Source organism: Chelmon rostratus, chromosome 15 (assembly GCF_017976325.1).
Source record: "Chelmon rostratus isolate fCheRos1 chromosome 15, fCheRos1.pri, whole genome shotgun sequence".
Classification (NCBI taxonomy): Eukaryota; Metazoa; Chordata; class Actinopteri; order Chaetodontiformes; family Chaetodontidae; genus Chelmon; species Chelmon rostratus.
In genome coordinates, this window is record NC_055672.1 from 6,166,355 (window position 1) to 6,181,440 (window position 15,086).

General features: G+C 45.2%; 1 protein-coding gene across 1 annotated transcript; it reads left to right on the forward strand.

Annotated features, from left to right (window-relative positions):
* The first annotated feature begins 10,118 nt into the window (after positions 1 to 10,118).
* Positions 10,119 to 14,336, forward strand: cldn11a (claudin 11a). Its single transcript, XM_041953608.1, has 3 exons — positions 10,119 to 10,537; positions 10,769 to 10,933; positions 12,886 to 14,336. The coding sequence occupies exons 1-3, from the start codon at positions 10,312 to 10,314 to the stop codon at positions 13,152 to 13,154; spliced, it is 660 nt and encodes a 219-aa protein (XP_041809542.1). The 5' UTR covers positions 10,119 to 10,311; the 3' UTR covers positions 13,155 to 14,336.
* Positions 14,337 to 15,086: the final 750 nt, after the last annotated feature.

Sequence of the window (15,086 nt, forward strand, 5' to 3'; positions counted from 1 at the left end):
TGCCAAGTAACAATTGAGCTGTTTTTAACTGAATAGTGTATTCCACTGCCATTCAGTAATTTATGAGGTTCAAACTGCCAGCTTGAGGCTTGATTTATCCACTGCAAGCTTGAGTCCAACATTAATCTCCCGTGCAGGACAGACCTCCCCAGTCTTATTAATTGTCAGCAGTGGACACCACTCAAAGCACAGAGGAGCGGCGAGTATCACCGAGCTCCTTGCTGTGGTCCGGAAAAACAACAGGGCCTATTCGTCATCGTGGTTCCACTGTATCAGATACCAATCCATCTCCCCCTCCTAAAATGCCAGCTTGTGCTCTCAATTTCTTCGGCTCCTGTGAGAGCTCCCTCCTTCCCTTCCTCCAACCCCCCCTCCTTCGCTCTCCTCCACCTTTTCCTCCCATTCGTCTCCGCCGCGATCCCCCAGGCCAAGATCACACTGTGAATTTACAAAAGTCCTTGAGAAACCCTGATTCAGACGATTCGGTGTCAGCTCCGCGGCCCTCCCGTGTCCCTTCGTGATCCCTGCCCGTCCATCTATTACTCCACTTTAGACAACTCCCCCCCTCTGCTCCTTTTCTTCCTCCTCGCCAGCTGATGCTAAATCACTTCCCACAGTTATCTGCCTGCAGGAGAGAGGGAGGGAAAAAGAAAGAATTACAACAAAGAATGAGAAAAAAAAATGTCAGCTGCACAGATATGTGACCGATTTCAAATTCTTTAAGTTTCCACATTGTCGCTCTTGGTCCTGCACTGTTTCAGAGCAGTGCTGAATGAGCGATTGCAGATTTAACAGGTGTAAAACTGCACCGATGTGCTGCAGGAATGAGTCACATCTGCCCAACAAGGGCGAGCAATCGAGCCGGTGCAAGGCCTCAAAAGTATGGATCTGTTGTTTTTTATAAGCCTGTAAATTGATAGAGACATCAGTGGTGATCAGTTTCTGAAATGCCCGGCCGCTGCTGCTCAGTGTGCTATTTGTTAAGTGCATTTCAAGATTAAATTTTCCAGGGCAAGAAAATGATTAAATACAAACGCTGATGTCTTATCCAAGAACACATCCAGCCTTTATGTGCAATGGCTTTTGAGCCAACAGCGAGCGGGTTGTGCTCGGTCTGCACAAACCATTACACAGGCCCAGAATGAAAAGAGGAAGGAAGATGGCAGCTGCGCAAAGCACAGAGCAGAAGAAGAATCAGGGCCGATGCGCTTCTCCTTCCCGCCTCGACCCGCCAGGTTTACGCTCGCTCCTCTTCCCTGCAGCAGTTTGACGGACAGGCCTCTGCAATTGTTTAAAGGTGTAGTGAAATGTGTCATCTGTCTTTCCTGGTGGGCCGATGTCAACCCCACTCTCATGTGAAACGCTGTTTGTGTGACAAACAGCTCTGGGGCTTGCCAGCCGGGAGCAGACGGGGGGCAGAGGGAGGGACGGGGGCCATTTTAATATTAGGATGATGGAGACGCTGCTCTGGTTTTCCGCTGAAGGGCCCAGAGCCAGATTGCTTCTCTTTAGAGAAATGAATTAAGCTCAATGTCCCCCCACAGGAGACAGGAAGTTTACAGAAGTGAGCAGAATGAGAGCAAAACTCACGCAGGTGCTGCTGCTCACACAAGAATGATTGATGAGATGCAACATCCAGATTTCCTTTGGCAGAATTACTCAAACCTGTCCTGAAATCACAATGTAACAGCTCCTCGCTGTATTGTTTGATATTCGCCTGGAGTGTGGTCTATTTCACGTAAGAGCTGGCTGTGTGTGAATCTGTGTGTGTGTGTGTGTGTGTATTTCTAATCTCTATTTATCCGGGGAAGGTTTGCTCAGCACTTAGGTTCTTTTTGCAGTAACACTCTGCTTCACGTTTATGTGACTAGTTAAAAACATTCACATCCAGGCATTTTAAGAACAATTAGGGTCATAAACTGTCAGCTGCTGAACAGTTTCGATGCAACAAATGGGGAATAAGTACCTGACAAATGCTCGCAGACGTTTTGATAGCAGTTGTTGTGGGAAAAGAGAGCGTTTCCGTTTTCATTTTTGCTGCCCGGGCATGTTGTCGTGCCATCTCAAGCGGCGAATTTCCAAATTCAAATACATTCAAAATGTGACATTATGCAATCATTGCAGTCACTTCAGGACAGGCCTGAAGGGAGCACGTTTTATTGGCTGGAACTGGGTGACAAAGCCAGTCGGATCTTAAAGCGTGTGGTGCAAAAAGCCATTAGGATTAAAGGCCCAATCAGAAGCTAATCAGTTGATCTTGGGCGACAAAGTGGCGTCTTGTTTGCCTGTTACAGTTGAAGCTACACAAATAAGACAGGAAAGAGGAGGTGGGAAAAAATAAACATCCACACGTGCTGTATGCACACACACACAAACCACACACGCCCATGCACACAAACAGCATAAGAGGGCAGGTGTACTAGATGCCCTGCCATGGCTGACTGACTGGCTGACTGGCAAGGTCACACAGATTTGGGATGAGTATGCTGGGCATCACTGAACCAAACACTGACAGGGGAGGAGGAGGATGCATGTGCACACTTGCAAACACACACACACACAAGCCTGTGGGGATCTCTCTCTCTCTCTCTCTCTCTCTCTCTCTCTCTCTCTCTCTCTCTCTCTATCGCACACACATAGACACGCATAGTTACTTCTAGGCACAAACAAGCACACACACACACACAGAAACACACACACAGAAATGCACAAGGGCAGAGAAGCCTCCATGATTAAATTGGTTTATTTAAGAGGGGGAAAGCGGGGTTGGCAGTCAGGGAGCAAAGGCAGATAGGGGGTAAATACATTTAAATGCATTTGTATGGTTAAGCATACATATGGAATGGGCTGGGAGGGGGGGTTGAGTTAGAGAGGAAACCAATAAATGCAAGTTTTTATGGATTGAAGTTGGATAAAAGAGGCAAAGTAACATATAGAAAAGTCATCATGAGAAAGCACTGATAAGAAGGTGGGCAGCGGAATACATAGCTGCGAGCAATTTAACATAAACATCTGCATGTATACATAATGAAATGTATATGATTCGTGTACGCGTGCGAGTGCAAGCTGCACACTCGATCGCATTAATGTGCGCACGGGGAGAGCACACGCAAACATACATGCACGGGAACAGTGACAGACAAGCCGGCGGTGACGACTGGAGCAGCTCCCAACTGATTCGTTGACAGGCAGCTAAACCGCATTAGCAGAAACAATGGAGCACTCAATCTCCGCCGCGTTCCCCCCGGAGAGCTCTGGAGAGGGGTAGCGGGTTGAGAGGAAGGAGATTTAGCCTAATATACGTTGGGAGGCTGGGGCTTTGGCGTGACCCTGTTTCCACGGGCCTGTCTGTCAGCTGGTAATTGAGGAATAGCAAGGTAGGCCGGTGCCTGAGTCAGTGGATAAGTAATGATCTTCTTGGGTCATTGACCCCCGTCCATTATAGTTAATCTTATCTGAAAAATAAATAATGAAATTAACCTATGAGGCGGTCCTGGAGCGGATCAGCACTCATGCCAACGTGTCAGCACTCGTACTGAAAAGTGTCGATTAGCGCCTCCTTAAAAGGCGGCGAAAGCCGGTTGATCCCCACAGACCGGGCACAGCTGTTCTAAGAGCCCGAGTGACCGACGAATCTGTCCGTCAGCCTGTCTGTCTCTCCTCAAAGCTGCGTTAATTGATTTTTTTTTTTTTTTTTTTTTTTGCCACTGGGGCGTAGAATAAGCTACAACAATCATCTTGCAATGCTGATATCTTGAACTTGTTAGCAAACTGTCTGTTAACACATCCAGCAGACATGTGGTGATGTTAGCGTTTGGCTAACTGAAATCAGTCTAATACTTACCTTCTGTTCAGTTCTACACCAGCTACTGATGGAAATCTGGCTTTTCGGCGACTACATTCTCCACCGCGTGTTCGCCAGATCATCGCTAACTATGTCTTTCTGTTGGTCTTTTTTTTTTTTTTTTTTTGGTGCTGAAAGCAGCTTCTCGCTGTGGCTGCAAATGAGATTGATGACGGCAGCGAGAGCGAAGCCAGCAGTGAAGCCGCGCTCCATAAAGCCTGCGAGCGGAAAGATGCCGAAACGCCTCGCGGAGCTGAGAGGAACTGTAGAGCTGAATGATAATTCTTTGTAGGTTCATTACTTTGACCGATGTCTTTCACATTACGTAGCCACTTGACCCCCCATATAAAAATATCAACTAGTGCAGTTTTAAAGAGTTGAACCATTTAAAGAGGTGATGATGCTTTCTGAGGAAGCTGCTAACCTCTAGAATGTTTCATTTTCATGGTTTTTAGATGGATAAGTTGAGGTTTTGGGAGAAGATCTGCACTGGAGCTATTTTTTGGTGAACAACAGCTGTGTGCTGCGACTTTTTTGGCACAGTTAAGATGCGAGATTGGGCGCCGTCATGCTAGTACGGGGCCTACAACCAAAACTTTTGCCCACCGAATCTGGCAACCCGCGTCACAGCTGGCAGCTGCACAAAACTACTGTACAAACTCTCTCCAAATATCACAATTTGTCGTTTCTAAATGTCTCTTCATGCACGGCTTGAACAAACAAGACACAGTTGTGGCTGTGAGTCCACAGAGCCAGATTAAGCGTTCCCTCCATCTCCAGCACGACGCCCCGACCCCAACGAGGCTAGCAATCAATCTTCTGTCGTCGCTCTTTGAAACAAAGACTCTATTTCCCAAAATGTTGAACAATCCCTTTAAATAGCGTAATGCAATCTTATGGTCAACATATGGCTCAGCTTCAACTCGGTCCAGCACTGCAGAGCCTCTCATCAAGATGATGTACGGCGAGCGTTATGTCATTACTGTCTCCCTCTGCGTCTCTCTACCTCTCTCTCTCTCTGTCTCGCTGCCCGCCACAGTCCCATCTCCTATATTAGATAATGCACAGCCCATCATGTAAAGAGCAATAGATTATCCTATTGCTGGTGACAACAGAGGAGAAAGGGGGAGGGGAGGAGGATTATAAAGAGCAGAATGATGAGGAGGCTAATTTAAGCAGTTTGGAAATGCTGGAGAGGGAGAGAGAGAGAGGGAGAGAGAGGGAGTTTAGGCTTAATGGAAATAAGTTTATGCAGCAAGGTGCCAACTGTCGGGGCGTTTTAAAATATGTTTCAGAACATGCATTTTGGAAAAAAAAATGTCCCTTTCCTGATCCACTCTCCTCACCCCTGCTACGTGCGTAAATCTCCTCCCAGCACTAATGAACTATTACGACAAAATACTGAGAGTGTATTTACTGTGTTGACAGAAGCTGCGCTGCTCAGTCCCAGAGGGCTAGAATGAGTTATACATCGCCTTCTTTTCCACTCCTCTCCCCCCTGCCTCCGTCTCCGTCCCTCTCTCTAGTTGCACCTCTCTTTCTCTCCCACATAGCCATATGGGGAATGACACATGTATCTCTCATCTTCTCCCACGGCGTGATGGTGGCTGTGCAGGCGATGTTACGTTCTGTGCGGTGTGTAGTTAGCAGACCTGGTGGTGATGTATTGAGTGTAACGGCCGACGGAGTTTGTTGAGATTAATTGATACTAATGGCTAACGCAGTTAGCGGTGAGTGATGGCTGCTACGCCGCAGACACACAGGAGGATTAGGCACAAATCAAGTTGCGGCTCGGCTGCCCGCTGCAGCACCGAGCTCGGCCTGTCTGTCTAAAATGCAGCCTGAAACAAAAAGGGCGACGTGCATGGGGCCATAAAGCAGCACTCCGGCCACCAGTTAGATGTGAGCTGCAGGGGTTTGTCCAACATGGCGTTTGACAGCCCAAATGCTAAAATTCGCATTCAAGCAAAAATAACTGTCGGGCTCTGCTGTCTGTTTAAAAGTAATAAACTGGGCAGCACCAGCAGTTGGGAAAGTACAAGAACAACAAAAAAAAGCAGTTTTCTTAGAAATCAAGATGTCATGCAGGAGTTCACGAGCAAATATCAACCAGAAGGTGCATCGTGCGTGCCAAGCAGGTGACAGGCAGCGCAGACATTATCACAGGAAGTGAACTACGGGTATGCAAGAGAAGAAGATGTAAGTGTAATCCGTCTTAATCATGTCTGTGCAAAATCCGGACAAGAGATGCATGTTAACGGCAGGCACAGAGCCAGGGATGTAAAATCATTTTCTGCAGCACGCTGTCACTGAAAAGCAACTTCAGTTTGATGGGAGCTCTGAGCCAAAGCACATTTGCCAGAAAGGGTCTTATTTACACTCACTTAGACTTTGACTTTAACGTGTGACAGTGCCTCACATTTAAATATAGAATTTGCGAACGACATGCTTTCAAATTACCGCCAGACTCGCAAAAAGCCCAACAGAGAGAGCGAGAAACAGACCCTGGGAGCTGAATTGATTTTCTTGTTTCAGATTATGAGAAATTGCAGGTAGGCGTCAGTAGTTTTTCAGAAAAAAAAGAGCTGATGCTCCACCTGCTCGCTAACGCTTTCACGGACCAGATGAAGTTCTGTGTATTTCATAATTAAATGATGAATATATGTTTTTTTTCTCGGCGGATCGGCTGTGAAGTGCTTTGACAGACACCTCATCAGCTGGAGTCACGTCACTGTTTCGCAGTAGCATAAACTGATCCTCCTCTCCTTGGCTCCTGCCTTCTGTTAATCACAGAATGTGACTTGACAACTGTTTGAGAAAGCACCCATCATTCCCCCCTCGGCCGGGATGACTCATCCAGTATGGCTGCCGCTCCATCACAGTGGGCCGGCCTGAAAAGGTCCTCTTCTTCCTCCGATCACTTAATCATTGCTCCTCTTCGCCTCCCCGCTCATAACTCATTCTCTTCGACCGCGCCGCCGCCTCTGAACCGGACCGCTGGTCGTGCTTTGCCGAGACAAAGAGCGTGTCGTTGCTCCTCATCTCTTTCAACCGCCTGACTGACGGCTCTGACAGCATGAAGGGTGGGATGGGAGTGACTCCGCCGTGCTTCCTCACCCTCCTGCTCCACTGTGCTGCAAACTTTTCACCTTGTTCGGATGCCCTACACACACACACACACACTTACCACAACCAGTACTTGCCTAAGCCTAAGCCTAACTTTAACCCAAGCCTAATTCAGTGTTTCACCCCGTAAGGAAAACCAGCTCCCACAACCTGGCTGTGTATCTACATGTATGTCCCCACAAAGTGAGTAATACACGTTAACACACCTACAGCCAACATGCACCGCCGTCCCGTCTTCCCCTCCCCAGGGGGGCTAAAATCCCATCATCCCTCTACGTCAGCGTCTCGGTTGCAGTCCTCGCGCCATTAGCATAATATTCCCATTCCCTTGCCGCCTCACTCCTCCCGCATCAGACAAACTGCTCTGGGAATCATGGTGGGATATGCCCTGCTCATGCTCAGACTACTTCTCCTGACTTTCTCTCTCAATTGGATTCGCTCTCCCACCTTTGTGCACACACACACACACTCATTCACTCAGTCTCTCTGTTCCTTGAATCTATCTATCTATCTATCTGAGCAGACAACTTTATTAGAGGGGTGAGTGATAGAGGTTGCAGGGAAAGAGAGAGATATATGAATGAGATACAGGATAATGGGGGGAGAGATGAAGTGCAACACTGTCTGTTTACATGGCTGACTGGCTCAAACTACTTACCCCGCTGATCTATAATGTGTTTGTATCTTACCACACACACACACACACACACAGTATCTCACTGCGTTGCTGAAGCTCCATAAAGAGGTCATGATGCAAAGTTGCCAGTTTTTGCCCACATTCGTTGGGCTTTTTGCCCTATTTTGACACCCAACACAGCCGCATGCATACATGAATGCGCTGTAGTCACAAGTTGAACCCTCAGTAAAAGTGCTGCCATCTGCAATGACCACAAGACAGATAATAATCAGCCATGCTGGAGCTGGGGCTCATACGAGGGCTCGAGGGTGGACCGGAGCGGTGTCAGAGGCTTGCAGATCGCGTTTTAGTGCTTTCTAATTGCCTAAACTCCAGTAAGTGCCTGCAGCGCTCCATCTAAGCAGCTCATCTGCTGTCACGAAAGCACAAAAAAAAAAAAAAAAAAAAGAAAGGAGAAGCATAAAGCCGAAATATTGATTCAGAGCAACTTGTGCTGGAGTCTTTTCTAAAACATAACAAAGCTACACGGAATGACTGTAACTCAATACCTCCAGCGACCGATCCACACTAAAAGCCGTAATTGATTATCTTCAGTGGGAGGTTTTCACTTTGAAGCAGCTGCAGGAACACCAGGCTGGCAGGGAATATTGAGCATGTATTAAAGATGCACGTGCCATTACCACAGAAGTGCAACTCTTTTCCACCAGCTGATAGATTGTAGGTTTTCCTTTCCTCTGTGTTTTTCTACTCGGTGCAGCTGGTTGAATGTCGCAAAAATATGCAGCCCACTTTAGATGTAGTAAGGTGATACTGTTGGGATACGACCGCTGAAGTGAAAAATTGCAAAAACTCCAATCATATTGCAATGACCTGAAAATTCAGATGAGTATTGCCTTTTGAGACAGTTCAATCGCATCGATTTGTTTTTGTCCTGTTTAGGTATTCATAACATGCCCAATCTGAATCACATGTAACAAAAAAATGTAGTGTAAACATTGTCTTATGTATGGACCAGGCACTCTAAAAGACACACGAGCAATGGGAAGAACATGAGAGGAAGAAGTGGGCCAAACACGCCATTACAGTCCGTGACCTTGTGGAACCATCTGACGTGTCTCTGTCTGTCTCTGTCTTCCTCTTAGACTGATTGTTATGCTGCTGCCACTTCGCTGGACTGATGTGAGTGATGGAGGACTTACTTAACTCCATCCAGCAAGGACAGGAGGAAGGAAACACTGTGTCCTACATGAGCAACACCTGAATGTCAACTGTGGCCCTTTGCTGTGCGACATCGCCCTCTGTTGGTAGTCTGGAGTACTGAGCAGTGGTTCCAGAAGTCAGATTCAGGGACGAGCAGAATAGCAGCAGCTGTGCTTGCAAAAGTAGACATTTTATCATGGGTTTGTCATCTAGTATACATACTACATAGGCTCAGTCATAACTATTCTTGAGAAAATGCATCAGTTCCCATCCCCTTTGGCCTCTGACCTCTTAAAACGAATCCATATCCATTCATCATTATATATGCCCTCTGTTTGTGTCCAGTTAAACCAAAAAAGTGATTTAAGGTTTAAATAATCTTTCAGAGCCTAACAATGTTAAAGTAACCCGTTATTCACAATAACAAAATGGAAAAAAAAAGATACAACACATACATTTGTGTGGCTGAAATTAGTTTCTATTGTCTGCTGAGCCCTAAGATTAATCTTAAGACCCCCAGGTTGGGAACCACTAACATATGGCAAGACAGACTAAACCAAAGCAGCATAAAGGTACACAATCAAGGTCATTTACAGCTGTTGTGCAGCCTGATGAATAGTAGCACACATGTGCAGAAAAGCAGCTTTAGTAGTTTTGCTTTCTTTCCACATAGTAGAGAAAGTAAACAAGCACATTAACTATGTTCTTACATGTACAGTTTCAGGTACTGTTGGACCCAATTTACCTTTTTACGTCTGCTTTGCCCTTGTTGGGGCAAATATATATATATCTTTAACCCCTCTACATTTATCTGACACCTATAGTCAGTAGTTACTATGTAGATTAAGATTTAATACAGTACACAGGTGATCATTTTCTAAATTCGGATGCATTTTTGTTGCTCAAATAACAGTTAAGTTAGTTAAACTTTCTGCTTTTATCAGCTTTTAACACTAGCACTCCCTCTACTCCACCCAGAAGGCCTTGTTTAGAGACCCTGATGCACCTAAACAGCGTCACACTTATAGTAAAAAGCACGATGCGGCCAGTAGGTGGCAGCAGATTTCTTGCTACATCTTGGCAGATCCCAGCTCGGTCAGTCAATACTCCGGGGGCAGTGCGCACCAAGTGCTCTGAGAGGGAGTGAAAGTGGGGTGTGTTGTCTCCCTTTTTTTAAAAAAAAGCATTTCTGTCCGTTCCTAAGTATCTGATTGGTTGTCACTTTTAGAATAGTTTTTTTTCCCCGTTTTCAACTTTCCCCTATAAAACCTGTGATGGTGCGAAAGCTTCACTCTTTAGAAGTGCGCAACGCAGCATGGAATTACTGAATTGCGAGGGAAAGTAAACTTTAACACTGGATTAACTTGTACGGTGGAATATTGGTTCTAAAGCTCTAATTCCTCTTATTCCACACTTAGTTTCAGTTTGTTCATCGCGCTCGACTTTTGTTTGAAAGCTTCTAACGCTTTCTGAAACGCGGTGGTCTTTACGCACAGTTTGCGCCATGGCGAACTCGTGTCTTCAGCTGAGCGGCTTTCTCATCAGCTGCCTCGGCTGGCTGGGCATCGTGATCGCGACATCCACCAATGACTGGGTGAACATGTGTAAATACGGTTTGAACACCTGCAAGAAGATGGACGAGCTGGGAGCCAAAGGACCCTGGGCGGACTGCGTCATCTCCACAGGACTGTACCACTGCGTGTCCCTAACGCAGATCCTGGACCTGCCAGGTAGGTGCTGTTTTCTGTCCATCCCTGCAGCCCCTCTGTGGTTGTATTCATGTAGATAAGTTCTGTTTTCTCACCTGGTATTATAAAATGTGTTTACAGTAAGTTCAACACTGTTGTTATTTATTCCCACTCCACAAGACAAATACACAATTTTCACTCTGTGATGTCGAGTTTTCTTTTATTCTTAATTTTTTGCCAGTATTTTCATGTGATCCGTATGTGTTCCTGTAGCGTATATCCAGACGACTCGTGCCCTGATGATCACAGGTTCAATCCTGGGTCTCCCGGCCGTGGGAATGCTCCTCATGTCCATGCCCTGCATCAGCCTTGGCAATGAGCCCCAGAGCTCCAAGAGCAAACGCACCATCCTGGGAGGAGTGCTTATACTCATAGTTGGTAAGAGACTCAACTCACTCACACAATGCAACTTAGAATGATTTAGTGGACAAAGACTGAATGTCACGGTCAGACCAAATATACAGCGAATCAGAGCAGGTCAAATTGTTTTCAGCTCTCATGCACTCCATCTCTCCAGCCTTCCTGAGTGTGACCTCTTCTAACCCCATGTCAAACGCTTACAAGCTGCTGAGAGCAGAGGATGTTGAATATGAGCGTCTTCCTCCCGAGGGAGCACACATATGCACACACACACATGCTTATATGTTCCTGTTCCATTGAACCCTTCCCCCTGCATCCCATCGCATTCCTCTCCTCCACCTACACTCATCCACACCCTGCCTTTGTCCCGAACCACATGGAAACTCACTCCCAGAATTGCCCAGTTTACTGTGCTTATAAATATTTGACCGGTGCTGCAGGATTTTCCAATGCCCATGTCCCTCAAATGAAATTTTAACACCTGTCTCTCCGTCATTGGACTTTTCCACCGCCTGTGTGTTTCATAGCAAACTATTTCCAACACGTGCCATATCCCCAACTCAAAAACATCTTTAAAGCCTGGACTCACTGGGAGTACTTTCACATCAGGGAGGATTTGTTTGTGTGGTTGTATCCTTGTTGCACAGCAGAACAAAAATCCACTCACCATATTGCCTCCATACTGGCAGCAAAACCGTCTCAGCAACAATTGGTTTTGGTCCAACTTTAATCATTCCCATTCCCATTAACTGAGTCCTCTAAAGCATCAATTGGGAAGCCCTCAGTCATACTAGTGCAGCATGTTCATATTTCATTGCTGCTTAAACAATACATTTATCCTGAGTTAGCATGAGGTGTATGTTGGCAGAAATCCAACATACGCTAGATGTGTCCCTGTCAGCTGGATGAGGATTTCAGTGTTTGTGTAAGTCTCAGATCAGACTTCTCTTCTGTGGTTCAGAGCTTATATAACACCATTAAGTCTTGCTGCTAACTAATATTATTATTCACATTCTTTCTTCAATCTCTAGCTCTATTTTTGAAATGTTTAGGCTAGTCTTGCTCTGCTTTTGAAAGACATGCCTTGTAGCACGAACATAGGAGGGGTATTAAAATTCAATCCATCCATTCATTTTGAGGATCTAGGTTTGAGCACCTACTGTATGTGTGTGGTCGTACAGTATGTGTCCCATTGTGAAAGCTTACTGGCAAGTTAACAACAAGTATTGTGTGCTTACGCCAGCATTCAACCATTTATCTATCTTAGTCTTGGTCATGCTCATACATTTCACTGTTTGTTATTTTGGTCTATTTGCATTCCCACAGTATGATGATTATGCAGTATGCATGTGTTTATGAGCACCATTTTGCGTCCCCAGTTTTAGTTATGTAATCTTCCCATCAAAGATAGCACTGCATGTGTCTGTGTAATGTTCAGCAGCATCATTTAGCATTCTCTGTGTAATTACACTTTAAGTTGTAACATACAGGGTTTTTTTATTTAGCTTGCTTGTTTGTGTGTGTGTGTGTGTGTGTGTTTTGGTTGCTTTCACTTGCTCCATTTTGCATACCCAGTTTTATTATGTAATTTGTAGTTCAAAGCTAGCCCTCTGTTAGCACAGTTGGTTTATGTGTATTAAATTCAACAGCACCATTTTGCATTCCCAATTTGGTTTACCTTGAGTCATGTTTTTATATAACTGTACTTGTAGAGTTTACTGCAATTTGCACCATTGTGCATCCCATTTTATTTTGTAATTTGCCATTCTAACTTAACGCTGTGTGATAGTAAAAATCTTTGTATTTCTTATAATCAGCAGCACCGTTTGGCATCCCCAATTTAATTACACTATGACTCAGTCTGTCTTTTTCGAAGTACTTATATGTACTTATATGTGTGTAGTGTTGCTTTCAGAGACACCTTTTTAGATTCCCATTTTGAGACCATTTTTCTGCCTGTTTCTTCTCAGCACTGTGTGGTATAGTGTCTACGGTCTGGTTTCCCATCGGCGCTCACCAGGAGCACGGCCTCATGTCGTTCGGCTTCTCCCTCTACACCGGATGGGTGGGCACTATCTTCTCCCTCCTGGGCGGGTCCATTCTTACCTGTTGCTCCTCAGAGTCCTCCTCCTCATCTCGCTCCTACCAGGACAACAATCGCTTCTACTATTCCAAACAGGGAGGTGGCAACCCGCCAGCAGCCCCCTCCACCAATCACGCCAAGAGCGCCCACGTCTGAGATGGGAGACATTCTGACTCCCAGGTGGATGTGTGGGGGACTGCAGTTTGTATATAGAGACATGCACGCAAGCACACACACACACACACAGTCACAGTTACATGCAAACCAATACTGGAAGAGACACATAAACACACCCATTCATGTCAGCTTGTCACACACACATACATAAAAGAGACATTCACACATCCAAACACACAAAGGCTGTTTTTGTTGGAGCTCTTTTTTCGCAGATGGATTGTTTTTGTGTCACAGAGCTCATCTTATAGCCTCCTCGTGTTGGGTGTGGTATGGACTCTCCCCACTATTACATAATTGTGCAAGCTGCCTGCACAGCAGCTGGAGGTCTTAGTCACCTGAGGCCTCCTGGACTGAGACATTGGTCTTCTATGTTACTTCTATTTTTCTATTTAGACGCTCCTAGATTTGAAATCTCATGAGTGTCCTCCTCCAATGTGTTTTTGTAAATCATATAACACTGTGATCTGTTGTTTTGATAAGAGCAGGGTATGACAGTATTATGCTTGGGGTTGAATGTGTTCATTAACATTGTTATGTACAGTGATATTTCTTTGACAGTATTATACAACTCTGTAGTGAATTTGCCTCTTGAGTCATAGACTTGATTAAAAAACTGCTTTTCAAGCCGATGCAGAACGAATTTCACAGGAGAGCTTTTGCCATCAGTGCCATGTTCTGTACTAGAGTCTTAGTACAATATGTGCACTGTCTTGGCAAAAATAATTTATCATGGAGTACAAAACCATTATCTTTTGTCCATAACTCCCTCATCTGATAATAATATTTCATAATCCAAAATTACACATTTTTACGTGACTAACCTGCTTCTATTGAATAACAACTGAGTGACAGAAAAGCAGCTTATCCTGTAACTGTGCTATTATGAACTTCCATTACACGTCTTAGTAAAGCTTCCTCATAGAAAGTAGCTCTTAAGAAGGTCTGTAGCTGAAAGTGTTTCAAAAAAAAAAATCAGTATTATGTAGATTAGCTTCTGTAGAAGGAATGTGATGACTTGAACGTTCAATATCTCGAAAGCGATCGGAACACAGACGGAACCTGATATTTTCCAACTCTGATCCGTGCAAAAACAGTATTAGCTGGTTATTTATTGTTTCACTGATGTCCTGTGGTTTGATTTTCTATAATAAAGACAAAAAGATTAAAGCCGCCTTCGCCTCGAGTCTGTCGCTCCGAGATGATAAGACGCTCTCATCCCACGTCACTCTCCCTCCTCTATCTGGGTGTTATGTTAAAATTTGACACAAACAACACAGCAGACAGAAAGTGGACGCGGTACGTGACATGTGTGTGTGTGTGTATGTGTGTGTGGAAAGTGTGCACATATGCCTGGTTCTCACTTTCGGACAGACTTTCAAAGGGTTGTTTTAAGGTTGAGACTTGGTTTTAAGGGTTAGGTTAGAATAAGATAGAAGCACAAACATGCATGCAGTTGTGTGTGCGTGTGGTACATGTGTCAATACTTGTGTGACTGTAAGCTGGGGACAATGAGAAAACAAGAATTGTTACTGATGTGTCATATCTGTAATCTGCTCAGTAACCTTGTGGTAGGTCAGCACAGAAAAGCCAAAGCCACACACTGTACCGGCCCTCCCCTGCCAACCACACACGCACACACATGCACACACACACATGCACACACACAGTCATGTTTCCATCACTTCAGAGGACATTGCACTGATTTACAGTCATTTCCTGCACTTACCCGAACCCTAACGCTAACCCAAACCCACGTCTTCACCCTAACATTTAATCATTTACACGAACTTGCATTTTGTCCCCACAAGGAAGGCGAGTCCTCACAATGTGACTGCGTAAACAGATTCATGTCCCCACAACATCAGTAATACACAACTAAACACACACGCGCACACACACACATACGCACGG

Excerpts from the sequence above, each read along its gene's own strand:
- cldn11a (XM_041953608.1), top strand. The coding sequence starts at position 10,312 with ATGGCGAACTCGTGTCTTCAGCTGAGCGGCTTTCTCATCAGCTGCCTC. Across the intron at positions 10,538-10,768 it reads GCAGATCCTGGACCTGCCAG|CGTATATCCAGACGACTCGT; the intron begins GTAGGTGCTGTT and ends GTGTTCCTGTAG. Across the intron at positions 10,934-12,885 it reads AGTGCTTATACTCATAGTTG|CACTGTGTGGTATAGTGTCT; the intron begins GTAAGAGACTCA and ends GTTTCTTCTCAG.